Genomic DNA, 23,942 nt, shown 5'->3' on the forward strand with positions numbered 1-23,942 from the left:
TATATGGTAACTGTAAACAGTCTTAAAGTGAGCCCGAATGATTCACCCTCCTATCAGTAACTTGCCAATGATTATTACCTGTTTCACAATCAGTCCAGTCTGATCTTCTCTTCCTCTGAGTGAATCCTTTCTGTCCTCTTCCATTCAGCCTTTGAGAATACAGCCAGATTCCCCTTCCCGCTGCATTTCATTCTCCTCACTGTGTCGGTGCTGCCACAGACATCACCTGTCTCTCCATTTCCCTCTGCAATAGTTCTTGTGAAACCCATCCCCCTCCCCGCCCCACCTTCCAGCTGCAATGTTGGAAGATCACCACATTGGGCATTGCCATGAGTGCTCCAGCTCATTCATATTTCTTCACAAAACCGAAACACAACTCATCAACAAGAATAAGTGGCAGGCAAATGAGATACATCGTACATCTAAAAGCAGTTTGTTGTTCAAAAGTGGAACTAACTTGAATTTGTATGCGTATAATAGAATCAGGAAGAATAATACATATACAGCATGCAGCTCATTTCACTGAACGCATTTGTGCAAATAAATGATATCTCTGCAGTTCAACCAATTCCAACAGCATAACATTAGAGACAGAACCTTTGGAAATGATACAGAAATTTCAGATACGAATGATTTAGAGGAGTACAGATGAAGATCGGGGAAACTGAACATGGTGTATACACAAAAATCCATTTCGCAAATGGAATTCCTGATTCAGGCAATTACATCTCTCTCCCTCAGTCTCAAACGGTCTTCTTCCCATTCGATTTTCTTCCACTCTCTGGGCCACCCCCAATCAGCAGTTCCCTTTCCCTCCCCAGTTTGGCCTCATGCCTTCCTTTACAGGGGGATGTAATGTTACCCTTCTCGTACATGTTTGATTTTCGATGAACACACTGCGCTGGTTTGTGACCAGGTCGGCCAGTTTGACCTCAAAGAATATGAGTTGCCTGATTGGTCCATATTAACAGCCCAAATCAGGGAGCCCTGGCTGACAGATAAGAAGTGTGAGGGTCAGAGATGCTGACACCCTGGTAACTATCTCTGCATGAGACAGTGCTAAAGTTGAAGACAGTTCATTTGTAAATAAAAGTTGAATTGGAGATCGACACTGGCCTCAGTGTATTTAAAATACTCATTTAAAATACATCTCCAGCACTGGGTTTGAATAGTCTTGTTATCCTTTTGTTATCAAACATCTCTGTGTGCAGTGATCAGCAGGGTTATAACATGGAGATGTGGGAACAGGATTGTTTAGATTCCCTACAGTGTGGAAACAGGCCCTTTGGCCCAACAAGTGCACACCAAACCTTGGAGCATCCCACTCAGACCCACGCCCCTGAACACTATGGGCAATTTAGCATGGCCAATCCACCTACAGTGCACATCTTTGGACGGTGGGAGGAGACCGGAGCACCTGGAGGAAACCCACACAGACACAGGGACAAGGTGCAAATTCCACACAGACAGTTGCCTGAGGCTGGAATTGAACCTGTGCCCCCAGTGCTGTGAGGCTGTAGGTGTTTGTTGCGAACCGAGCGGAGGTGTTCTGCAAAGCGGTCCCCAAGCCTCTGCTTCGTTTCCTCAATGGACAGCAGGTCAGGAGTGAGGGGGCAAGTCGCTGTGAGCGGGTCAGGAGTGAGGGGGCAAGCCACTGTGAGCGGGTCAGCACGGAGGGGCAAGTCGCAATGAGCGGGTCAGGACTGCAGAGAGAAGTCGCTGTGAGCAAGTCAGGACTGCAGGGGCTAGTCACTGTGAGCGGGTGAGGATGGAGGGGGGAATTCGCTGTGAGCGGGTCAGGACGGAGGGGGCAAGTCACTGTGACGAGGTCAGAACTGGAGGGGGAATTCGCTGTGAGCATTTCACTGAGGCACTGTATCTCATTTCCCTCTGTCAGTGCATCCCATTTGTCTCAGTCACTGCATCCCCATTTCCCTCCGTCACTGCATCCCATTTCCCTCCGTCACTGCTTCCCATTTCACTCAGTCACTGCTTCCCATTTCACTCAGTCACTGCTTCCCATTTCACTCAGTCACTGCATCCATGCTGCATAGTCCATGCTATGTATAAATGTGGTATAAAATCCTTACTTGGATGTTCATTTCCTCTTGTAATAACATGTGGCATCCATGAGCATCCTTAATCACTTGCAGTTAATTGGGAAGCCTGGTACAAACACCAGATAGCATGACAGTCCTAACAGAATGCTTTTTCCAATGCTTTAAACAGAAAGTCATGTGTGTCTCAGTGAATAAAAATCCTCCTCATTTTACCCCAATTAAATCTCATAATAAAGGGAGTATGTCTGAAAGTCGTCTCATCCGAAGGAAAACAGACTTGCTCCGGGAAAGCTGCTAAAATATATCAAGAAAAATATATTTGAAATGATTCTAGAAATTTCTGCAACACAAAGATCAAAGGAAACAATAGTTTGATGAACACACTGTTAAGTGTTGCACTTACACATCACATTTTGGAAAACAAACCACACTGATTTTCTACTTTATAAAAAATATGTTCCAAGTCTTCATTATGCAGCACTGCAGTGAACTGAAAAGGTGTAGACTTTTAGCCTGCAGAGAAAGCATGTGCAGAAGTTAAAACAAACAAAAAAAGCCACTTCTGTCCTAAACAGACAATATTCTATTACAAAAAGGCAGGGAAGTTGAAGAATACAGCATCATGCTACCTGCAGAGATAGAGTTTTGTCTGTGTCGTAAAAAACAAAAGAACTGTGGGCACTGTAAATCAGCAACAAAAGCAGAAGTTGCTCGAAAAGCTCAGCAGGTCTGGCAGCATCAGTGAAGAGTGAGATCTGAGTAAGGGTCACAGGACGCGAAACATGAACTCTGACATTGTCTACGTCATAGTGAGTTATGTCTATTGCTTCAGCAAAATCGAACCAACTCTGAATGAAAAGCAATGCTTAAGAAATATCCAAAACATCCGCTGTCCCCGTTGTGGCTTTCTCTACATTGGGGAAACGATGCAGAGGCTTGGGGACCGCTTTTCAGAACACCGACACTCAGTTTGCAATAAACAACTGCACCTCCCAGTCACGAACCATTTCAACTCCCCCTCCCATTCCTGAGAGGACACGTCCAACCTGGGCCTCCTGCAGTGCCATAATGACGCCACCCCAAGGTTGCAGGAACAGCAACTCATATTCTGCTTGGGAACCCTGCAGCCCAATGGTATCAGTGTGGATTTCACAAGCTTCCAAATCTCCTGTCCTCCCACTGCATCCCAAAACCAGCCCAGCTCGTCCCTGCCTCCCTAACCTGTTCTTCCTCTCACCCATCCCCCCTCCCACCTCATGCCGCACCCCTATTTCCCCTCATCCCGCTCCCTTGACCTGTCCGGCCTCCCCAGACTGACCTATCCCCTCCCTGCCTCCCTACCCATACTCTCCTCTCCACCTATCTTCTCCTCCATCCATCTTCCATCCGCCTCCCCCTCTCTCCCTACTTATTCCAGAACCCGCACCCCCTCCCCATTTTCTGAAGAAGGTTCTCGGCCCGAAACGTCAGCTTTTGTGCTCCTCAGATGCTGCTTGGCCTGCTGTCTTCATCCAGTTCCACACGGTGTTATCTCGCATTCTCCAGCATCTGCAGTTCCCATTATCTCTCCAAAACAAAGGCTGCTGTCTTTCAAAACCCAATCTCAGATTTTGCAGATAGTCCTTACCCTGAAAAAATACCAAATATGTATAAACAGGAAAACTGGAGGTGAAACCATTCAAAAAATTTTCATTGGCACAACAAATGTTCCAACTGGAAAAGCAGGTTAAGCACCTGTATATAAGGAAACTTTAAACAGACACTTAACAGCCAACAAATGTGAGAAATATCCATTTCTTGCTGGATTACCAATTTTGCTGTTGGGAAAATAGGCCTAGGCTTAGCAATGTAAATTCAAACAAGATAGCCCCCTCTCAGAACTCAACACTCACAGTCGTAGAGTTCTGTTTTCACAGGTTGGCGTATAATAGCATCAAGCACAATACACCAAATCTTCTTTGGTACCTTTTCCTTCCATAAAACTGCTTTTAGTAGATGCACACAGAAATCATTTTATACACGTTGAACAGTTGGTAAGTTCAAGAGGCCAGTTCCAGCACTTTGACTTGCATCTGCTTCATCATCCAAACAGAACAAAATAAAGACCCACTCTTTGTAAGTCAAGTTTTCCATTTTTAGTGACAAGGTGAAGTGCGAGAACTGCTCACTTGATGTTAAAAACTCCTAAGTATGTACCTATATATTTCAATTCTGTGAAATATGTGGAATGAGTTCGAGAGAAGGATTAATTTTCTTGTGCTGGGAGAGAGCTGGGACAGATAAAATAGGTTGAATGGCCTCCTCCCATGCTAAAAATGTCCATAACTGTTCTTGGCCCTGCTAAATTGAAGTGGCCATCCTTTCATTATGACTGTGAGACGCAGCATGTTACGATAGATGGCACAATGAAGAAATCCTTTGTTATTAATGAATTTTTCAGTACTAGGCATTCTTCCGAAGTCAAATGTTCGATATGTACCTGTTGCACTGACTTGGTTCCAAACAGTTATAATGTGGAGGTGCTGGTGTTGGACTAGGATAGACAAAGTCAGAGCTCACATGACATCAGGTTGTAATCTGACAGGTTTATTTGAAATCACACAAGCTTTGGGAGTGCAGTCCCTTCATCAGGTGCGGTCAGGGAGGTAAACACACAGACACACAATTGATAAGCAGACAGATCAAAACATCATACAACTGGTGTGAGTGGAGTGTCAGATAATAAGTCTTCATCCAGGATGTTTGTTTGTTTGCAGATATTTTGTTGAAGAAACACACAACTTGTAGTTACAGTCAGTGTGGTATCTTATAAATTCTTGCTTTTGAAATAAAGGTTAAAACTCTCAGACAGATTCTGAACACAAGCCTCTAAGCTACAAGTCAGAGTCTGACCTGAGATGCCACCTTTTGTACATTCCTGTTGCGCTGCCTGATTATCATGACAACACAGCACTGACATTGGCTTTATAAACGCTTTACTTGCCTCTAACACTCTTGGTCACCTGTACAGAGTTATTATCTGACACTCCACTCACGCTAATTCTATGATCTTTTGATCTCTCTGCTGATAAGCTGTGTCTCTCTGTGGTCACCTCACGAACTGCACCTGATGAAGGGGCTGCACTCCAAAAGTCTTTGAGATTTCAAATGAACCTGTTGGACTATAAGCTGGTGTCATGTGACTTCTGACTTCAAACACTTGTACAATGTGTTTTCAATCCTACCGTGACTTGACAATAAGTCAACTTCTTAAAATTTATAAAATGAGAATGTCAAGTGAAGTATGTCGAACCTTGAGCGTTTAAAAAAGGAAATATTACAACCACAGTCCAGTCAGACAGTAAAGACAGAAGGAATGATTGAATCGACTGTGTCTGACACCACACAATTAATCCCCCTTATGGAAGAAAGGTTGGCTGCGTTCTCTTTCTTCAGGAACATCCAGCTAATACCACCTTAACACTGCTTGTTTTATTCATCTGGTCCTCCATCTAATTCCTTGCAGTCTTGGTCAAACCTTGATGTAATTTATTCAAATTTTCAATGAAATAAATTTAACTTTATATTCCACAATTTTAACATTTCCTTTTAAGGTTTGAACAGTTCAGTTCGTACAGTGCACATGTTGTGTTAATAATTGGAGAACATGGTGGAAAAATCAAGATATATTGACAAGTAAACAAATGGCTAACTTCTGTTTCCTTGTCAGTAATGCCTTTTGAACAGAACATTAAGTTGCGCAACTATGTAGAGATAACAATTTCAAACTGGGAAGACCACTTTGTGGTCCCCACACCAATCTCTATTCACTACCTACTGATTGCATTACTCCGCCTTGGCAACAATGTAATATTACGCTTGTCTCAGCACAACCTTGGCATCTTGTTTATCCCATGATGAACGTCCGACCACACATTCATGCAATCCCTGAAGCTGTCTCTTTACATCTTTTCAATCCTGCCTACCTGTCTCTTGTCTTGGCTCATTAGCAGTGAAACCTTCATCTGGAACTACTTCACTTCTGGACCTGACAATTCCAATGCATTCCCTGTTGGAGTCCCACATTTGCCCATTGAAAACTTGACGTCGTCTAAAACTCCACTGCCCGAGTCTCACCTTGAACCAAATCCTCTTCTCTGTACTTTCTACCTGACTGATACTATTAACAGTAATTTTATTAAATTCTCATTTTTGTTGACAAATCGTTCCTTGGCTACGCCTATCGCTATTTTCGTAATCTCCACCAGTCCAACTATACTTCAGGATATCTGCACTCGTCTAATTATGTCCTCTTGCCCACTCTTGATTTTAAAGGGCCCACTACTAGTTGCCAAACATTTAATTGTGTCGGCTTCAAACCCAAGAAGAGACTTCCTACACCTTCAGCGAGCAAACTCACATCCCGACCCTCAACCCGAGCAACAAATCTTCTCAAAACTCGCTAACTTCCTACACCTCTTAGCCTCTGGACGTTTCCTCTTCTAAGGCACTTTTTAAAACAATCCTCTTTCATCAAGCTCTTGATCGTCAGAACTAACAACTTAATAAGGCTCAGTTGTATTCTGGGATCGTGAATACTCCTTTCAGACGCCTTCAAAGTTTCCCTCCATTAAAGAGATTTTATAAGTGGTTCAAGTCATTGCCAAGCAGAGGGGGACGAACTGGGGAGTTACTTCAAAGAGCTATGATATGCCAAACGACCTCCTTCCACACTGGCCAACTCTGATTCTACAAAAACAAAAATGATTTTCAGACTTGGGAAGATCCCTCAAAAATGTCACAAGTAACCAGCTTATGGGCAGAGTCGAGCTGCTGAGATGATAGACCAGGATTTAGGGGTACCAGGAGTGATAATATGCTGAACACAATCAAATTTTGAGGTTGTAGAATGATATGGTCTTCATCATTATTGACACTTGGACCATTTTCCTTCCTTTCCACAGAACAAGTCAAATAGCGGCAGCACAATGTTGCATGGCCGCTCAAGCCTGCTCCACCGTCGATGATGATTGTGGCTGGTCTTCCACATCAATTAAACTTTGGCTCATATCTCATCCTCTTCTCAAAACATCGATCTATTCACGTGTAGTATCCCTCTCGCTAACAATGAGAATTCATTCCAATCACTGAACTCCTAACGCTGACCCACCCCAGGTGAAAAAATTCAGCTGAGATCAGGAACTGATCTCGCCTGTATGGCTGAGCTGGCTTTTAAAATGTTTGCCAGTGAGAGAGTCCCAGTGAGAAACATTCATTAAAAAAAATAATTGCATGGATTGCTCTCCAATCCTAAACTCTATTCAAATTCAGTTGGTTTGTGATGCAGAGTGATGCCCTGCAGAGAGGGCTCAATTGCCATACCAGTGAGCTTACCACAAAGGGTCTTCGCCTCAACCGCTCTACTTGACTGAGGCATGGTGATCTTCAGGTTAAATCATAACCAGTTGTCTCTCTCTAAGGAGTCGCCAAATGGCGTGCTCAGACTTTACCTTTAACCCTGATAACATGGCAACAAGCAGATAATTTAGCTGATGTCACTGACTAATAGAATCCTCAATTATACTGATATTCATGTTGTGATATCATCAGAAGGCATGCTCAACTAAGTTTTAATTTGCAAATTAAGTTAACAACCATTCAATCAATATTACTGAAGTACTCATATTACTGATCGTCTCGATACAACATTCTGGTTACATCTGTTCATAAGTGAAGTGTAATGTAATTGCACTTACTGTGGTTTTATCAATGTGATCCTGCAATGAGTCAATAAGCAGGTCACCCACAGGTTGCCAATCAGTGTGGACCCCCTCAGCTGTTATCACATGAGCCTCAAGATCATCCAGCGCTTTCTGCAGTTCTTGAAGTTTCTCCAACGCCTTTTCCACCTGTTTCTGCCAGTTGCTCGCACGGGTTTTCAATTGCTCCCAATTTTCCTTCACTTCTGTTGACTGTTTGCGGACAGCTTTGGCAATTCTCTGGGCTCTCTCTTCCGGGGTAGGTTCTGGAAATATGAAGTGCAAATAATTTATCAACTGTTCATGATTTTGATCGATAGATTTTCTTTCTAAACCCCTTTCCTTTAAAAGGTCTCTCTGGACTTTCTCCTGAAATTGGGATATATAAGACTGAAGCACATCAATGATAAATTCTGTAATTAGCCAGGAGGTCGTGGAGCCATGAACAGAGAATCACAGAGAACCAATACAAAGCCAAATAAAATTCCGCAGATATTTGAAATTTGTCACTACCAAGGAAGCTTTAAAAAAGGAAAAGGATTACGGACTAAATGGGTACAATTCTCAACAAAAGATTTGAAAAATCCTTTCAGGATATCTTTCATAGCTATGAGACAAACATCCAACAGAAACCAACTTTCATCTTTCAGGACTGGCAAGTTAGAATGATAAACCCAAAGTCTACCCTGCATAGTTCTCTCTCGAACTCACTTAATGAGGTTGTTAAGAGATGTAGAGATAACAAAGTGTGCAGCTGGATGAACACAGCAGGCCAAGCAGCATCTGAGGAGCACAAAAGCTGACATGTTGGGCCGAGACCTTTCATCAGAAAAGGGGGAGGGGGAGAGAGTTCTGAAATAAATAGTGAGAGAGGGGGAGGCGGATCAAAGATGGATAGAGGAGAAGATAGGTGGAGAGGAGACAGACAAGTTCAAGAGGTGGGGATGGAGCCAGCAGAGGTGAGTGTAGGTGGGGAGGTAGGGAGGGGAGAGGTCAGTCCGGGGAGGACGAACAGGTCTCCGGGGCGGGAAGAGGTTAGGAGGCAGGAAATGGGGGTGGGGTTTGAGGTGGCAGGATGGGATAGGTGGGCTGGTTTTGGGATGCGGGAGGGGGAGGGGTGATTTTGAAGCTTGTCAAGTCCACATTGATACCATGGAGTGCAGGGTTCCCAAGCGCAATATGAGGTGCTGCTCCTGCAACCTTCAGGTGGCATCGTTGTGGCACTGCAGGAGGCCCAGGATGGACATGTTACCTGAGGATTGGTCGGGAGAGTCGAAACAGTTCACGACTGGGAGGTGCAGTTCTTTAGTGCAAACTGAGCACAGGTGAAGCGGTCCCCAAACCTCTGTTTGGTTTCCCCGATGTAGAGGGGGCCACAATGGCAACAGTGGATACAGTCTACCACATTAGCAGATGTGCAGGTAAACATCTGTTTGATGAGGAAATTCTTCCTGGGGCCTGGGATGGGGGGGAGGTATCGGGACCAGTGAATTTTCAACGTTGTGATGACAACATTTATGGATATGCAGGGAAAAGTGCTGGGTGTCGGGAGTGCTAGAGGGGAGTGTGGAGCGGATAAGGGGGTCACCTAAGGGTGGTGGGGTCGGATTGCGGATGGCAGAAGGGTCGGAGGACGACGCATTGAATCCGGATGTTGGTGGGGTGGTACGTGAGGGCGACGAGGACACTGTTTTGGTAGTTATTATGGGGTGCGGGTGTGAGGGATGAGTTGTGGGAAACGCGGGTGACACGGTCGAGGGTGTTTTTGACCACTGAGGAGGGGCAAGTTCCGGTCCTTGAACAACCCTCAACAGTTTCTCTTTCAATTCCTCCCACTTCCTACAGACAAAGAGGGTGGCCAGGGTAGCCAAATGGGCCCAAGCTATGCCTGCCTCTTTGTAGGTTACATGGAACGCTCCCTCTTCCGTACCCACACTGGCCCTCAACCCCACCTCTTCCTCCGTTACATTGATGACTGTATCGGCACCGCCTCGTGTTCCCACAAGGGGCTCGAACAGTTCATCCACTTCACCAACACCTTCCTCCCGAACTTGAAGTTAACCTGGACAATCTCTGATACCTCTCTCTCCTACCTGGACCACTCTATGTCCAACCACTGAGAAACAAATATCCATTTCAACTCCACCAATTCCCACAGCTACCAAGATTACACCTCCTCCCACCATATTCCTGCAACAATTCATCTCCTATTCCCCATTCCTTTGCCTCTGCATCTGCACTCCCAGGATGAGGTATTCTATTCCCGTATATCTCAGATGTCCTCATTTTTCAAGGACCACAACTTGCCCCGCTCTGTGGTTGATAACGCCCTCGACCGTGTCTCCAGCATTTCCTGCAACAAATCCCTCTCACCCCACCCCGCGACAACAACCAAAACAAAGTCTCCCTCGTCCTAACGTACCACCCCACCAACCTCCGGATACAACGCATCATCCTTCGAAACTTGCAGATTCTCTGGGAGGCTACGGAACAGGCGGCGGAGCCTTTGGCCTTGATCTTCGAATCCTCAGTGTCTACAGGTTTAGTACCAGAAGGCTGGAGGGTTGCAAATGTTGTGCCCTTGTTCAAAGAGGGCAGTAGAGATGACCCAGGTAATTATAAACCCAGTGAGCCTTCCGTCTGTTGCAGGAAAAGTTTTGGAAAGGATTGTAAGAGATCGGATTTATAATCATCGAGCAAGCACCAATTTGATGGGAGATAGTCAACACGGATTTGTCAAGGGCAGGTCGTGTCTCACAAGCCTCATTGAGTAATTTTGGAAGGTGGCCAAGCACGTGGATGAGGGTCGGGCAGTTGACGTGGTGGACATGGACTTCAGTAAAGCCTTCGATAAGGTTCCACATGGTAGGCTATTGGAGAAAACATGGAGACATGGGATTGGGGGAGATTTAGCAGGTTGGATTAGAAACTGGCTTTGGCGAAGGAGGCAACCAGTGGTGGTTGATAGAAAATATTCAGCCTGGAGTCTGGTTACTACTGGTTTGTCTCAAGGATCTGTTTTGGGACCACTGCTGTTTGTCATTTTTATAAATGACTTGGACGGAGGCATTGGTAGATCGGTTAGTAAGTTTGCAGATGACACTCAGGTCGGTGGAGTGGTGGACAATGTGGAAGAATGTTGCACGTGACAGGTAGACTTGGATGAACTGCAGAATTGGGCGGAAAGGTGGCAGATGGAGTTCAATGCGGATAAATGTGAGGTGATTCACTTTGGGATGAATAATAGGAAGGCAGAATATTGGGTCAATGGAAAGATTCTTGGTAGTGTTGCTGTGCAGAGGGTGTCCATCTGTGTCGATCCCTGAAAATTGCCATCCAGGTTGATCGTGCTGTGAAGGCGGCTTACGGTGTTTTAGGTTTTATTGGCAGTGGGATTGAGATGCAGAGCAACTGTCCAAAAAACTGGTGCGGTCTCATTTGGAATATTGCGTACAGTTCTGGTCGCCCCATTACAGGAAGGATGTGGAAGCATTGGAAAAGGTGCAGAGGAGATGTTGCCTGGTCCGGAGCGAAGGTCTTCTGAAGAAAGGCTGAGGGACTTGGGTCTGTACTCATTGGAGAGAAGGTGGTTCAGAGGGGATTTAATAGAGACATACAAGATGATCAGTGGATGAGACAGGGTGGACAGTGTGGGTCTTTTTCCGAGGATGATGACGTCAGCTTGTATGAGGGGGCACAGCTAAACAGTGAGGGATAATAGATTTGAGATAGATATCAGAGGCAGGTTCTTTACTCAGAGAGTGGTAAGGATGTGGAACCCCCTGCCTGCCAATGCAGTTAGCTCAGCCACATTAGGGGCATTTCAACAGTCCTTGGAGAAGCATATGGATGATAATGGGATCGTGTAGGGGGATGGGCTGAGATTAGTTCACTGGTCCATCCACATCATCGCAATGAGCCAAAAAGCACACCGTTGTCTCTACTTCCTAGGAGGCTAAGGCAATTGTGTGTGCCCACAAGGGCAACTTTCATTGATGTACCACAGAAAGCATCCTATCTGGATGCATATCACAGCACGGTTCCTCGAGCAAAACAATCCCTAATTATTATGGCTCCTGCCTTTCTTCTTCCAGGCAGAATTGGTTCTGCTTTGTCATAACTAATTTGGGAGAAAATCCACGCTCAGTCTAAGTTAATTCTTCCAACAATTCAGATACCATGGAATACTGAGCAATGAGTTGGTGTGTGAGAAAAAGAGAGAGAGAGAGAGAGGGAGAGAGAGAGAGAGAGAGAGAAAGCCAGAGAGGTTGGGGGAGTGGGGGAGGGAGAGAGAGCGCACGAGAGAGAGAGCGCGCGAGAGAGAGAGCGCGCGAGAGAGAGAGCGCGAGAGAGAGAGAGCGCGAGAGAGAGAGAGCGCGAGAGAGAGCGAGAGAGCGCGAGACAGAGAGATGGGCGATGAGGGAGAGAGGGAGAGACAGACAGACAGAATAGGTGACAGAATGTGAGTGTGTGAGCGCCTGCATCAGACACAGAGAGATGTTGCTGAGGTGGAGATAGTTGAGAGTGTCGATCACCAACAATCTCTCCTGGTCCACCCAGATCGTCGCAATGGGCAAAAAAGCACACCAAATGTCTCTATTTCCCCAGCAGGCTAAGGTAATTTGGAGTGTCCACAAGGTCAACTTTCATTCATGTACCAGAGAAAGCATCCTATCTGGATGCATGTCACAGCATGGTTTGGCAACAGCTCTTCCGAAGACCACAAGAAACTGCAGAGTCATGAACACAGCATAGTCCATCATGCAAACCAGCCTTCCATTCGTTGATTCCACCTCTACTTCCCGCTGCCTCGGGAAAGAAACTGACATAATCAAAGGCCCTTCTCACCCCACAATTACACTCTCTTCTCCCTTTTTCTGAAGGGAAGATGTAAAAAAAGTTTGTCTACATGCGTGAAAAGATTCAAGAACAGCTTCTTCACCGCTGTTATTGGACATCTGAATAGGACACTGAAAAGCTTAAATCTAATTTTGATCTTGCTCTCTGTGCATCTTCTCTGTAGCTGTCACTATGTTCCGTTTCACTCATGCGCCTTGTTTGATATACCTGTCTATACTGCATGCAGAAGAAAACTTTTCACTGTACCTGGGCACATGTGACAATTATGACTCAAATCAAGATAATAAAATGTGAGGCTGGATGAACACAGCAGGCCAAGCAGCATCTCAGGAGCACAAAAGCTGACGTTTCGGGCCAAGACCCTTCATCAGAGATGCTGCTTGGCCTGCTGTGTTCATCCAGCCTCACATTTTATTATCTTGGATTCTCCAGCATCTGCAGCTCCCATTATCTCTGACTCAAATCAAATTGACTGTGTGCAAGAGAGAGGTGAGCATATGATTGTGCTCAAGAGTGCAAAGACAGTGCATGAAAGTGTGTGTGTGCGCACGACAGAATGTGTGTGCCAGTGACTGTGCTTGAGAGTGTGTGAAAGGGAGTTAGCACAAGAAGGGAGTGTTACAGCATGCATGAGGGAGTGAGTGTGTCTCTAAGTGTGAGTGAGCTTGACAGCAAGTGAATGTGCAAACCTAAGTGTGTGAGGGAGAGATTTGTGGTAGTGTGTGTGTACTTGAGAGTAAGAGCATTGGCAAAAGATCCTGCGACAGTGCATGCAAGTGTGCCACAGAATGTGTGCAAGACCGTGTACGACTGTGTGACGGTATGGAGTATGAACGAGTGAGAATGTGACAGAGTGTGTTCGTGAGAGACTGTGTTCCTGACTTTTTTTTTGTGTGTGTGTAGTGTGTTTGTGCATGAGGGACAGAATATGCATGTGTAACATAGTGTGACTGTGAACCTCTGTTGGTGCCTGTGAGTGAAGTGATGGGGGAGAACAGGGAGAGGAGAGATAAAGACTGAGAGAGAGAGAGACAGAGAGAGAGAGAGAGAGAGAGAGAGAGAGAGAGAGAGAGACAGACAGAGAGAGAGAGAGAGAGAGAGCGCATGAGAGAGAGATGAGATGAGGAATTAGAAATAATAGGTGGTCAATACCTGGAGGAAAAAAAGAACAGTGTGTGAGTGTTAAGAGAAGCCGCTGGAAGTGATATGGAGGCTATTGTTTTTTTGATTGTACTAAATGAAAAGCAAGTGGCACCTCTCAGTGTGAGGGGACAGGAGATGTGCATTAGAGAAGGAGATATCGTCAGCCTTGTCAGAGACAGCAGGCAAGTTGCAAATGCATAGAAACTGACATTAAAGCTTTCTTGTCAATGTGTAAAGAGGTGAGACAAATATGACGAGTCAATATTGGACCTTTGCACTCAGTAAAGTCATGGAATCATGAATCAGAGAATCCATACTGTGTGGAAACAGGTCGGTCAGCCCAACCTGTCCACAGTGCCCCTCACAGCATCCCACCCAGACCCATCCACCTATAACTCACCGAACCCACACATCACTGAACACCTTGGGAAATTTAGCATGGCCAATCCACCGACCTTGCACATCTTTTGACTGTGGGAGCAAACTCGAGCACCCGGAGAAAACCCATGCAGGCACATGGAGAATGTGCAAACTCCACACAGAAAGTCACCAAAGGGTGGAATTGAGACAGTGGTGTTAACCAGAGCCACTGTGCTCTATATTATGCGAATTCAGCTGCAAGCATTTTTTTTTAAAGAAGGGAAACTTACCATCGTCACAGGATTAGAGTGGTTTCAATCTTCTATCAGCATTGAGAACCTTATCCATATCTGCCTTCACAAGGGCAAGGTGATGGTAATGGTGTGAGACCGGTTAGTTTGCAGCAGCTCGCCGTGCAAAACATTAACGGCACTTTCATTGCTTTTTTCCTAGGGGCATAACAGAAGGACAAGAACATGAAAAAATCGTGAAATCTTTCTCCAATTTCAATCTCAAAGGGACCTTCCGTTCCTCAAAAGTCATAACCAAACTGAACATGGGCCTCCTGCAGTGCCACAAATGATGCCACCCCAAAGTTGCAGGAACAGCAACTCATATTCCGCTTGGGAACCCTGCAGCACAATGGACATGGCTGACAGCTCTGTCAACCACGAATGCAAGGAATGCTCAGTTGAGGAAGAATGCAGACATTTCGGAATCCCTCCAGTGGAAGATGATATCATTAGAACAAATGGATCTGTCTGGACAGTCCTGTTTGTAGATTTTGGGAAGTAAGACTCTATTGTTTGTCATCAAGGATATGGTTGAGTGATCATATTCAGACTGAAGAGACCAAGAATGTGAGGCTGGAGAACGGGTGCAGAACCATGCCTCTCGGAATTCCTGTGCGTGTCTATGCTTGGCTTGGGCTACTACGGTTACCTTGTCGCAGTGTCCTCTGAGAGGCGTGATTCTCCACCCATAATGCAACCAACAAACAGATACAATTGGACCCCCACACACAAACCCATACAGATCAAAACCGGAAATGACAGTACTCATGGTAACAGACTGGACAGTGTCAATTCCAGACAGAGTAGAATAACATCGTTTCATTGGAGGCTGTACTGATGATGTCACCGATTATGGTGACGAAACGTCTCAATGAGAAGAAGCCAGCTCGGCGAGCAAGTCAACAACCTCAATCAGAGAACTGGCTGTTTTGAACTACCTTGTTCAAGAGTTTCAGTTTTGATTTTGAATGTTAAATCTCGCTCCCACATAGGGATGGAGGATTACTGTTAACAGCTGCATTCTAACTAATTCATATCGAATCATTATTGTTTTGACCAGTCTTCGGGTCAGGCTCCCTCGGTGACTGAGTCTCCCAAATTGTTAAGTTCCCTCGTGAAAGACTCCCCTTCTTTACACACCCAATTAGATCCACCTCAGTTGGTACGAATTAAGCTGATTGAAAAGGATCTTGGTCTTGTGGATACCTTCCTATGTTTCAGAAGGAGTCAAGGTAACTCAGGGTGACACGGTGACTCAGTAGTTAGTCCTGCTACCTCACAGCACCAGGGACCTGAGTTCCATTCCAGCCTCGGATGACTGTCTGCGTGGAGTTTGCACATTCTCCCCTTGTCTGTGTGGGTTTCTGCTGGGTGCTCTGGTTTCCTCCCACAGTCCAGAGATGTGCAGGTTAGGTGGATTAGCAATGCTGAATTACCCACAGTGCCCACGGATGTGTAGGTTAGGTACATTAGCCATGGGAAATGCAGGCTGACAGGGATAGAGTAGGGGAATGGGGATGGGTCTAGGTGGGATGCTCTTTGGAGGGTTGCTGTGGGCTTGTTGAACTGAGTGGCCTGTTTCCACACTGGGGATTCTATAAAACTGGCTTCTCCTGAACTCGTGAGAGAGTGAGTTTATCAATTGCTAAATGCAACAAGTCATAAGGCACCACAAATATGCACAAGTTAGAAAAAAGAAATTAGCTCAAAAACCATAAAAGTTAAGAGGGATACGGATACTTCAGCCTTTGGATTGTTTGTGAAGAATAGAAAGTGGGATGTTGTGGCCACTAAGTTGGGCGATCCCCGTAATGTTGATATGAATTCAGCAGTTAATTTTGAGATTCTTGTTGAAATTCTTTTCACCTTGTTTCCCTTTTGACATTGCCCAGGTTTGCAGAGCTCAGAGCAAGAGATTTTCTTTTCTTCTTACCTGCAGCATAGGGCGATGAAACGGCTGTCCCAGAGCCGTGACCTCCGCAACTCCTGAGACCACACGAGCACATTCGCCCAGGAATACACACGGACTGAGACGAAAGAACTATCGGGATAACAATACTCAGCGTGGTACTGGAAAAGGCAGCATGTACAAACAGAAAACAGCTGTAAATAGTGTCAAGAGGTGAAATCAAGTGATAAAGCTAAATTCATGGCTCTTTGCTTGCGTGCTCATTGTATTCAGAACAAAATCAACAAATTAATAGCACATTTCTAGGTTGACGGGCATGATTTTATAGCTATTACAAAGACATGGGTACAAGGAGATCAACACTGGAGCTAAGTGCGCAGGGCTATACGACATTCCAAAAAGACAGGCAGGAGGGAAAGTGACTGTAAGCGAAGAAATTAGTATGAGAGCAAGAAACGATCTTGGATCGGAAGATGTAGAATCCAATTTTATTTATTTGTTAATGGGAGGAGGACATCCCTAGCTACGCAGTGTTTGTTGTCCATCCCTAATTTCCTCGGGGACAGTTCAAAGTCAATCATATTGCTGTGGGTCTGCAGTCACATGTAGGCCAGATCATGTAAGGGTGGCAGTTTCCTTCCCTAAAGCACATCAGTGAACCAGGTGAGTTTTTCTGACATTTGGCAATGAATTCATGGTCATCATTATATTCTTAATTCATGATTTTCTTTTATATTGAATTCAAATTCCACCATCTGCTGTGCTGGAATTTAAACACAGGTCCCCAGAATGTTATCTCAGTCTCTGAATTAACAGTCCAGCAATAATACCACTAGGCCATTTCCTCCCCCATCGTGGAACAAGAAAGCCTGTAGCTGATTCCCACTTGGGAAAAACAGCGAACCAGGAGCTTCTTAAATGGGCGATCGCATCTCCTTACATTTTAAGACAGCCATGGATAATCAGGACCTTGTGGGAAGGGACGAAATTGGGGGAGGGAAAATTACATCAGTGTTAGGTAGGAGCTGAGCAGTATTAATTGGGAGGAGCTTTTATTGAACAAGTCAACATTTGATACGTGGGAGTTATTGAAAGACCTACTCTTCAGTTCAGAACTGGCCTATTCCAGGGAAGGAGGAATGACAAGGATGGCAATCTAAGGACGTACGGACATAAGAAATAAAACAGGAGTAGGCCATCTGTCTCTTCCAGCTCGTTCCGCTGATCTTTTTTGCGGACTCAGCTCCACTTACCCTCCCATTCACCATAACCCTCAATTCCTTTCCTGTTCAAAGATCTATCTGTTTTGGCTTTCAAAACATTCAACAAGGGAACCTCAACTGTTTCAGTGGGCAGAGAATTCCACAGATTCACAACCCTTTGGATGAAGAAGCTCATCCTCAACTCAGTTTTATATCTGTTCACACTTATTTTGAGGCTGTGCCCCCGAGTTGGAATTTCGCCCATCAGTGGAAACAATTTCCGATCCATTTGTTTCATAATTTTAAAAGTTTCTATTAGATCACCCCTCATTCTTCTAAATTCCAGTGACTGCAATCCTAGTCTACTCAATCTCTCCCCATACAGCAACATTTTTAATTCTGGAATCAACCTCGTGAACCTCCTTTGCACCCCCTCCAGTGCAAGTACATCCTTTCTCAAGTGAGGAGACTAAAACTGTACAAACTACTCCACACCAAGCCTCACCAGCACCCTATACAACTGTAGCATACCCTCCCGATTTTTAAACTGCATCACTCTCGCAATGAAGGACACTATTCCATTTGCTGACTCAATTACCAGCCGCATCTGCAAACTACCTGATTCAGACACAAGGCTGCCCAGCTCACTCTGCGGAGCAGCATGCTACAATCTTTCACCATTTAAGCAAGACTCCATTTTTCCATAATTGCTACCAAAATGGATACCCTCACATCTACCATCATTGGACTCCATCTGCTGGACCCTTGTCCATTCACTTAAACTTTCTGCATCCTTCCGCAGATTTTCATTGTCCTCTTCAGACTTTCCTCTCTCACTCATTTTAGTGTCATCTGTGAACATAGAAAAATACAGTGCAGAACAGGTCCTTCGGCCCTCCATGTTGCGCCAACCTGTGAACTAATCTAAGCCCGTTCCCTCACACTATCCCATCATCATCTTTCTGCTTATCCAAGGACTGTTCAAATGCCCTGAATGTGGCTGAGTTAACTGCATTGGCAGGCAGGGCATTCCACGCCCTTACCACTCTCTGGGTAAAGAACCTGCCTCTGACATCTGTCTTCAATCCATCACCCCTCAATTTGTAGCTGAGCCCCCTCGTACAAGCCAACATCATCATCCTAGGAAAAGGACTCTCACCGTCCACCCTGACTCATTTTTCTCTGATCGTCTTGTATGTTTCTATTAAAGGCCCTCTTAGCCTTCTTCTCTCCAATGAGGACAGACTCGAGTCGCTCAGCCTTCTCTCATAAGACCTTAACTCCAGACCAGGCAACATCCTGGTAAATCTCCTCTGCTCCTTTTCCAATGCTTCCGAATTCGTCCCGCAATGGAGCGACCAGAACAGGTCGCACGAGCGTTTTGTGCAGTTGCAGCATGACATCACGGCTCTGGAACTCAATCCCTCTACCAATAAAGTCTAACACACCGTATGCCTTCTTCACAGCACTATCAACATGAGTGGCAACTTTCAGAGATCTATGTACATGGACGCCAAGGTCCCTCTGCACATCCGCACTACCAAGAATCTTTCCATTGGCCCAGTATTGTACCTTCCTATTATTCCTCCCAAAGCGAATCACCTCACATTGAACTCCATTTGCCACCTTTCCGCCCAATTTTGCACTTTATCCAAGTCTCCCTGCAACATGCGACATTCTTCCACATTGTCCACCACTCCACCGACTTTAGTGTCATTTGCAAACTTACTAACCCATCCACCTATGCCTGCGTCCAAGTCATTTATAAAAATGACAAACAGCAGTGGGCCAAAAACAGATCCTTGAGGCACACCACTAGTAACCGGACTCCAGGCTGAATATTTTCCATCAAACACCACTGGTTGCCTTTTTACCGAAAGCCAGTTTCTAATCCAAACTGCTAAATCTCCCTCAATCACATGGCTCCGTATTTTCTCCAATAGCCTACCATGTGGAACCTTATCAAAGGCTTTACTGAAGTCCACGTACACTACGTCAACTGGCCTTCTCTCATCCACATGCTTGGTCACCTCCTCAAAATCTTCATGAGGTTTGTGAGACACGACCTGCCCTTGACAAATCCATGTTGACTATCTCCAATCAAATTGTTGCTTCCGAGATGATTATAAACCCTATCTCTTATAACCCTTTCCAAAACTTTTCCTGCAACAGACGTAAGGCTCACTGGCTGTAATTGCCTGGCTCATCTCTACTGCCCTTCTTGAACAAGGGCACAACATTTGCAATCCTCAGTCCTCTGGTGTTAAACCTGCAGACAATGAGGACTCAAAGATCAAAGCCAAGGGCTCCGCCACCTCCTCCCGAGCTTTCCAGAGAATTCTCGGAAAAATCCTCTCAGGCCCAGGGGATTTATCGAGCTTCACACCTTCTAGAATTGATAACATCTCCTCCTTACTAACCTGAATCCTTTCAAGTCTAATAGCACGTATCTCAGTCGTCTCCTCGATGATATTCTCCTCTTCCTCAGTGAAAACAGATGAGAAATATTCATTTAGCACCTCTCCGATCTCTACCCGGTCCACACACAACTTCCCACTTCTGTCTTTGATTGGCCCTATTCCTACCCCAGTCATCCTTATATTCCTCACATACCTTGAGAAAACTTTACAGATCTCCTTTATTCTACCTGCGAATGACTGCTCAGGACCCCTCCTTGCTCTTCTTAACTCTCTCTTTAAATCCTTCCTTGCTCATCTGTAACTCTCCATCGCATCAATTGATCCATCTCATCTCACCGTCACATAAACCTCGCTCTTCTGCTTAACGCGAGATATAATTTCTTTAGTAAACCAGGGTTCCCCTACCTTATCACTGACCCCTGCCTGACAGGGACGTACCTATCAAGGACACGCAATATCTGTTACTTAAACCAGCTCCCCATTTCGATTGTCCCCATCCCCTGCATTTTGCTACCCCATTCTTTGCCTCCTAAGTCTTGCCCAATTATAATTGCCTTCCCCCATCTGTAAGTCTTGCCCTGTGGCATGTTCCTCTCCCACTCCATCGCTAAACTAAACGTAACCGAATTATGGTCACTCTCTCCAAAGTGCTCATCTACCACTAAATCAAACACCTGGCCTGGTTCACTGTCAAGTACCAGATCCAGCGTGGCCTCCCCTCTTGTCGGCCCTTCGACGTACCATGTCGGGAAACGCTCCTGCGTGCATTGGACGAAAACTCATCCATCCGACGTACGAGAGTTACAGCATTTCCAGTCAATGTTTAGGAAGTTAAAATCTCCAAATAATGACCACCCTGTTCCTTTCACTCCTGCCCAGAATCGTTTTGCCAATCCTCTCCTTCAGATCCCTGGAACTTTGCAGAGGCCTATTAAAAAACTCCCAGCAGCGTGGCGTCTCCTCTCCTGTTTCTGACATCAGCCCATACCACCTCAGCAGACCAGTCCTCCTCAAAAGTTTTTTCAGCCTCGTTATACTGTCCTCGACAAACAAAGCCACACCTCCCCCTCTTTTCCCACCTTACCTGATCTTACTCAAAGATCTGAACCCTGGAACCTGCAACATCCATTCCTGACCCTGCTCTATCCATGTCTCCGTAATGGCCACAACATCGAAGCCCCAGGTACCTATCCATGCTGCAAGCTCACCTCGCTTATTCCGGATACTCCTGGCAGTCAAGTAGACACACTTCAATTCAGCTTGCTGTTTGCCAGCACACTCCTGTGACACTGAGATCCTGTCCATGTCCTCTCTATTCTCTTTCTCCTGTGTACTGAAACTACACCACAGTATCCCATCCCCTTGCTAAGCTAGTTTAAACCCACCCGAACAGCACTAGCAAATTTCCCGCCCAGGATATTAGTGCCCCTCTGGTTCAAGTGGAGACCATCCTGTTTGTACAGGTACCACCTTCCCCAGAATGAGCCCCAATTGTCCATGTACCTGAAGCCCTCCCACCTGCAGCATCCCTGCAGCCACGTGTTCAGCTGAAATCTCTCCCTGTTCTTTGCCTCGCTATCACTTGGCACGGGTAACAAACCAGAGATAACCACTCTGTTTGTTTGAGCTCTCGGCTTCCAGCGGAGCTCCCTGAAATCCTGCCTGACGTCCCTATCCCTCTTTCTACCTATGTCGTTGGTACCTATGTGGACCATGGCTTGGGGCTGGTCACCCTCTCCCTTCAGGACCCCAAAGACACTATCCGAGACAACACGGACCCTAGCACCTGGAGGCAACGCACCAATCGTGAGTCTCTTCGGTTTCAAACAAGCCTTCTATCTGTCCCTCTAACTATTCAGTCCCCAATGACTAACACTCTCCTCCTATACCCCCTTCCCTTCGTTGCAAGAGCGACAGACTCTGTGCCAGAGACCTGCACCCCAGTCAGTATTGAGGTAATGCCTCATCGTAAGGAGGTCAGAATTGACGGAGTGGCAGATATTTAGAGGGTCAGTACTGAGGCAGTGCACAACCGTCAGAGGGTCAGTACTTAAGGAGAACCCCATTATCAGAAGGTCAACACGAATGGAGAGTCACATCGTCAATGGTTCAATCCTGAGGAACACTTCATTATCATAGGGTCAGTCCTGAGGCAGTGCTTCATTGTCAGAGGGTCAGTATTAAGGTTTAGAATTGAGGGAGTGCTATCTGATTATGTCACTCTGGCAATGAGGCACTGCCTCAGGAATGAGCCTCTGACAATGAGGCACTTTCTCACTTCTGAATCTCTGACAAGGAAGCATTCCCTCAGTGCAAACCCTCTGTATGGACCCGATGTCAATGCGGCACTCGCTGAGTACTGACCCTCTGACAAAGTTCCAATAGCTTACTACTGACCTTCTAATCATGTGCCCCCTACCCCATTTCTAAATTTGTTACATTGAGGGCACTGCCTCAGAACTGACACACTGGCTATAAGGCAGTCCGTAAAGACTGACCCGCTGATCATGAGGCTGTCCCTCAGTTAATGACCCTCTAAATATGAGGCACTCCAGTAATTCTGACCGTCAGGAGCTACCTCAATGTTGACTCACTGATATAGAGGCACTGCCTCAGAATTGACATGCTGACGATGGGGCACTTGCTCAGGACAGACCCTCTGGTAGAGCTGCAGGTTTGATATTAGAGCAGTGATGCACCGCGAGCAGGTCAGTATTAAGGGAGTGCCACACAGTCAGTGGACCAATATTAGGGGAGTGCCACACTGTCAGAGGATCACTCTTAATGGAGTGCTGCACTTGTGGTGAGTGAGGACTGAGGCAGTGCGGCACTGCAAAGGGTCAGTAATGAGAGAAAGCTCCATTTTCAGAGGGTTAGCACAGAGGAAGTGCTTAATCAGAGAGTTATTTCAGAGAGAGTGCTGTATTGTCAGAGTTTCGCACTGAGGGAGTATCACACAATCAGAGGTCCAATATTAAGGAAACACTGCACTGTTGGAGGGTTGATATAAAGGGAGGGCTGCACTGTCAGAGGGTTAATGATGTGGGAGTGCTGAAATATCACAGAATCAGTCCTGAGAAGTGCTGCACATTCAGAGAGTTAGTGCTGAGGGAGTGGTCTAATGTGAAAAGATTGATATCAAGGGGCACTGCCGAAGGATCAGTAGTGCAATACTGTCAGAGAAACAATATTGAGGGAGTTCTGCTGTGTCAGTGGGTCAATATTACAGGATTGCGACACGATCCACGTATCAATGTCAGACGGTCAGTCCTGAGGGAGTGCTGCACTGTTGGAGGGCCAATATTGAGTGTGTGCGACACTCAAGAGGATCATTTTGTTGGACTTGTGCACTGTCAGAAGTTCAATTGTAAGCAAGTGCCACACTGGTAGCGGGTTAATATTATGGGAGTGCTGCACTGTCAGACGGTTAAAGATGAGGGAAAGCTCATCATCTGACAGGGCATCACTTCCTTCAGACGAACCCTCAGGCGGTGCAGCACTCCAACAAGTTAGTTTCAGAGGCATGTTGTCCCATCAAATTGACCCTCTGAGACAGGAGCATGCACGAAATATCGACCCTCTCACAATGCTGCACTGCCTTAATATAGGCCCTCTGGCAGGGCGGCTCCCTTTCAGTACACACCTTCCAACAGCACAGCACTCTCCCATCATTGACCCTCTGACAGTGCAGTACTCTCTTAATACTGAATGTGTCACACTGCACAGCTCCATTAAAATTGACCCAAGCAATCCATGAATATTTGCCCACTGACAGTGCAACTCTTCCTCAGTTCTGACTCTCTGACAGTGCAGCACTCCCCGAAATACTGTCAGAGGGTCAATACTGAGAGAATGCTGCACTGTCAGAGTCAGCTCCCTGCAGTCCTATCAGATGTTCAGTATTAAAGGTATGCCGCATTGGGAGTGCGTGAGCGTCAGCGAATTCTGCACTGCAAG

General features: G+C 45.9%; 1 protein-coding gene across 7 annotated transcripts in view; it reads right to left on the reverse strand.

Annotated features, from left to right (window-relative positions):
* Positions 1–447: 447 nt before the first annotated feature.
* LOC132208561 (utrophin-like) overlaps positions 448–23,942 on the reverse strand; it is a 35,810-nt gene continuing 12,315 nt past the window's right edge. For 4 of the 7 annotated variants that reach the window (XR_009444683.1, XM_059644053.1, XM_059644052.1 and 1 more), the window contains 3 exons: positions 16,388–16,524; positions 7,796–8,064; positions 448–3,688 (listed from right to left, as the gene is read on the reverse strand). Coding sequence is in view for 4 of the 7 variants with exons in the window: in XM_059644050.1 (XP_059500033.1) it covers positions 3,527–3,688; positions 7,796–8,064; positions 16,388–16,524 (568 nt within the window). In the remaining 3 variants the exon portion in view is untranslated. Of the gene's footprint in view, positions 3,689–7,270; positions 7,558–7,795; positions 8,065–14,451; positions 14,611–16,387; positions 16,525–23,942 lie in introns of those variants that run through there. The other 3 variants (XR_009444681.1, XR_009444682.1, XM_059644051.1) reach the window with 3 other exon arrangements.

The sequence above is a fragment of the Stegostoma tigrinum genome, unplaced genomic scaffold (genome assembly GCF_030684315.1).
Source record: "Stegostoma tigrinum isolate sSteTig4 unplaced genomic scaffold, sSteTig4.hap1 scaffold_470, whole genome shotgun sequence".
In the NCBI taxonomy this organism is placed as follows: Eukaryota; Metazoa; Chordata; class Chondrichthyes; order Orectolobiformes; family Stegostomatidae; genus Stegostoma; species Stegostoma tigrinum.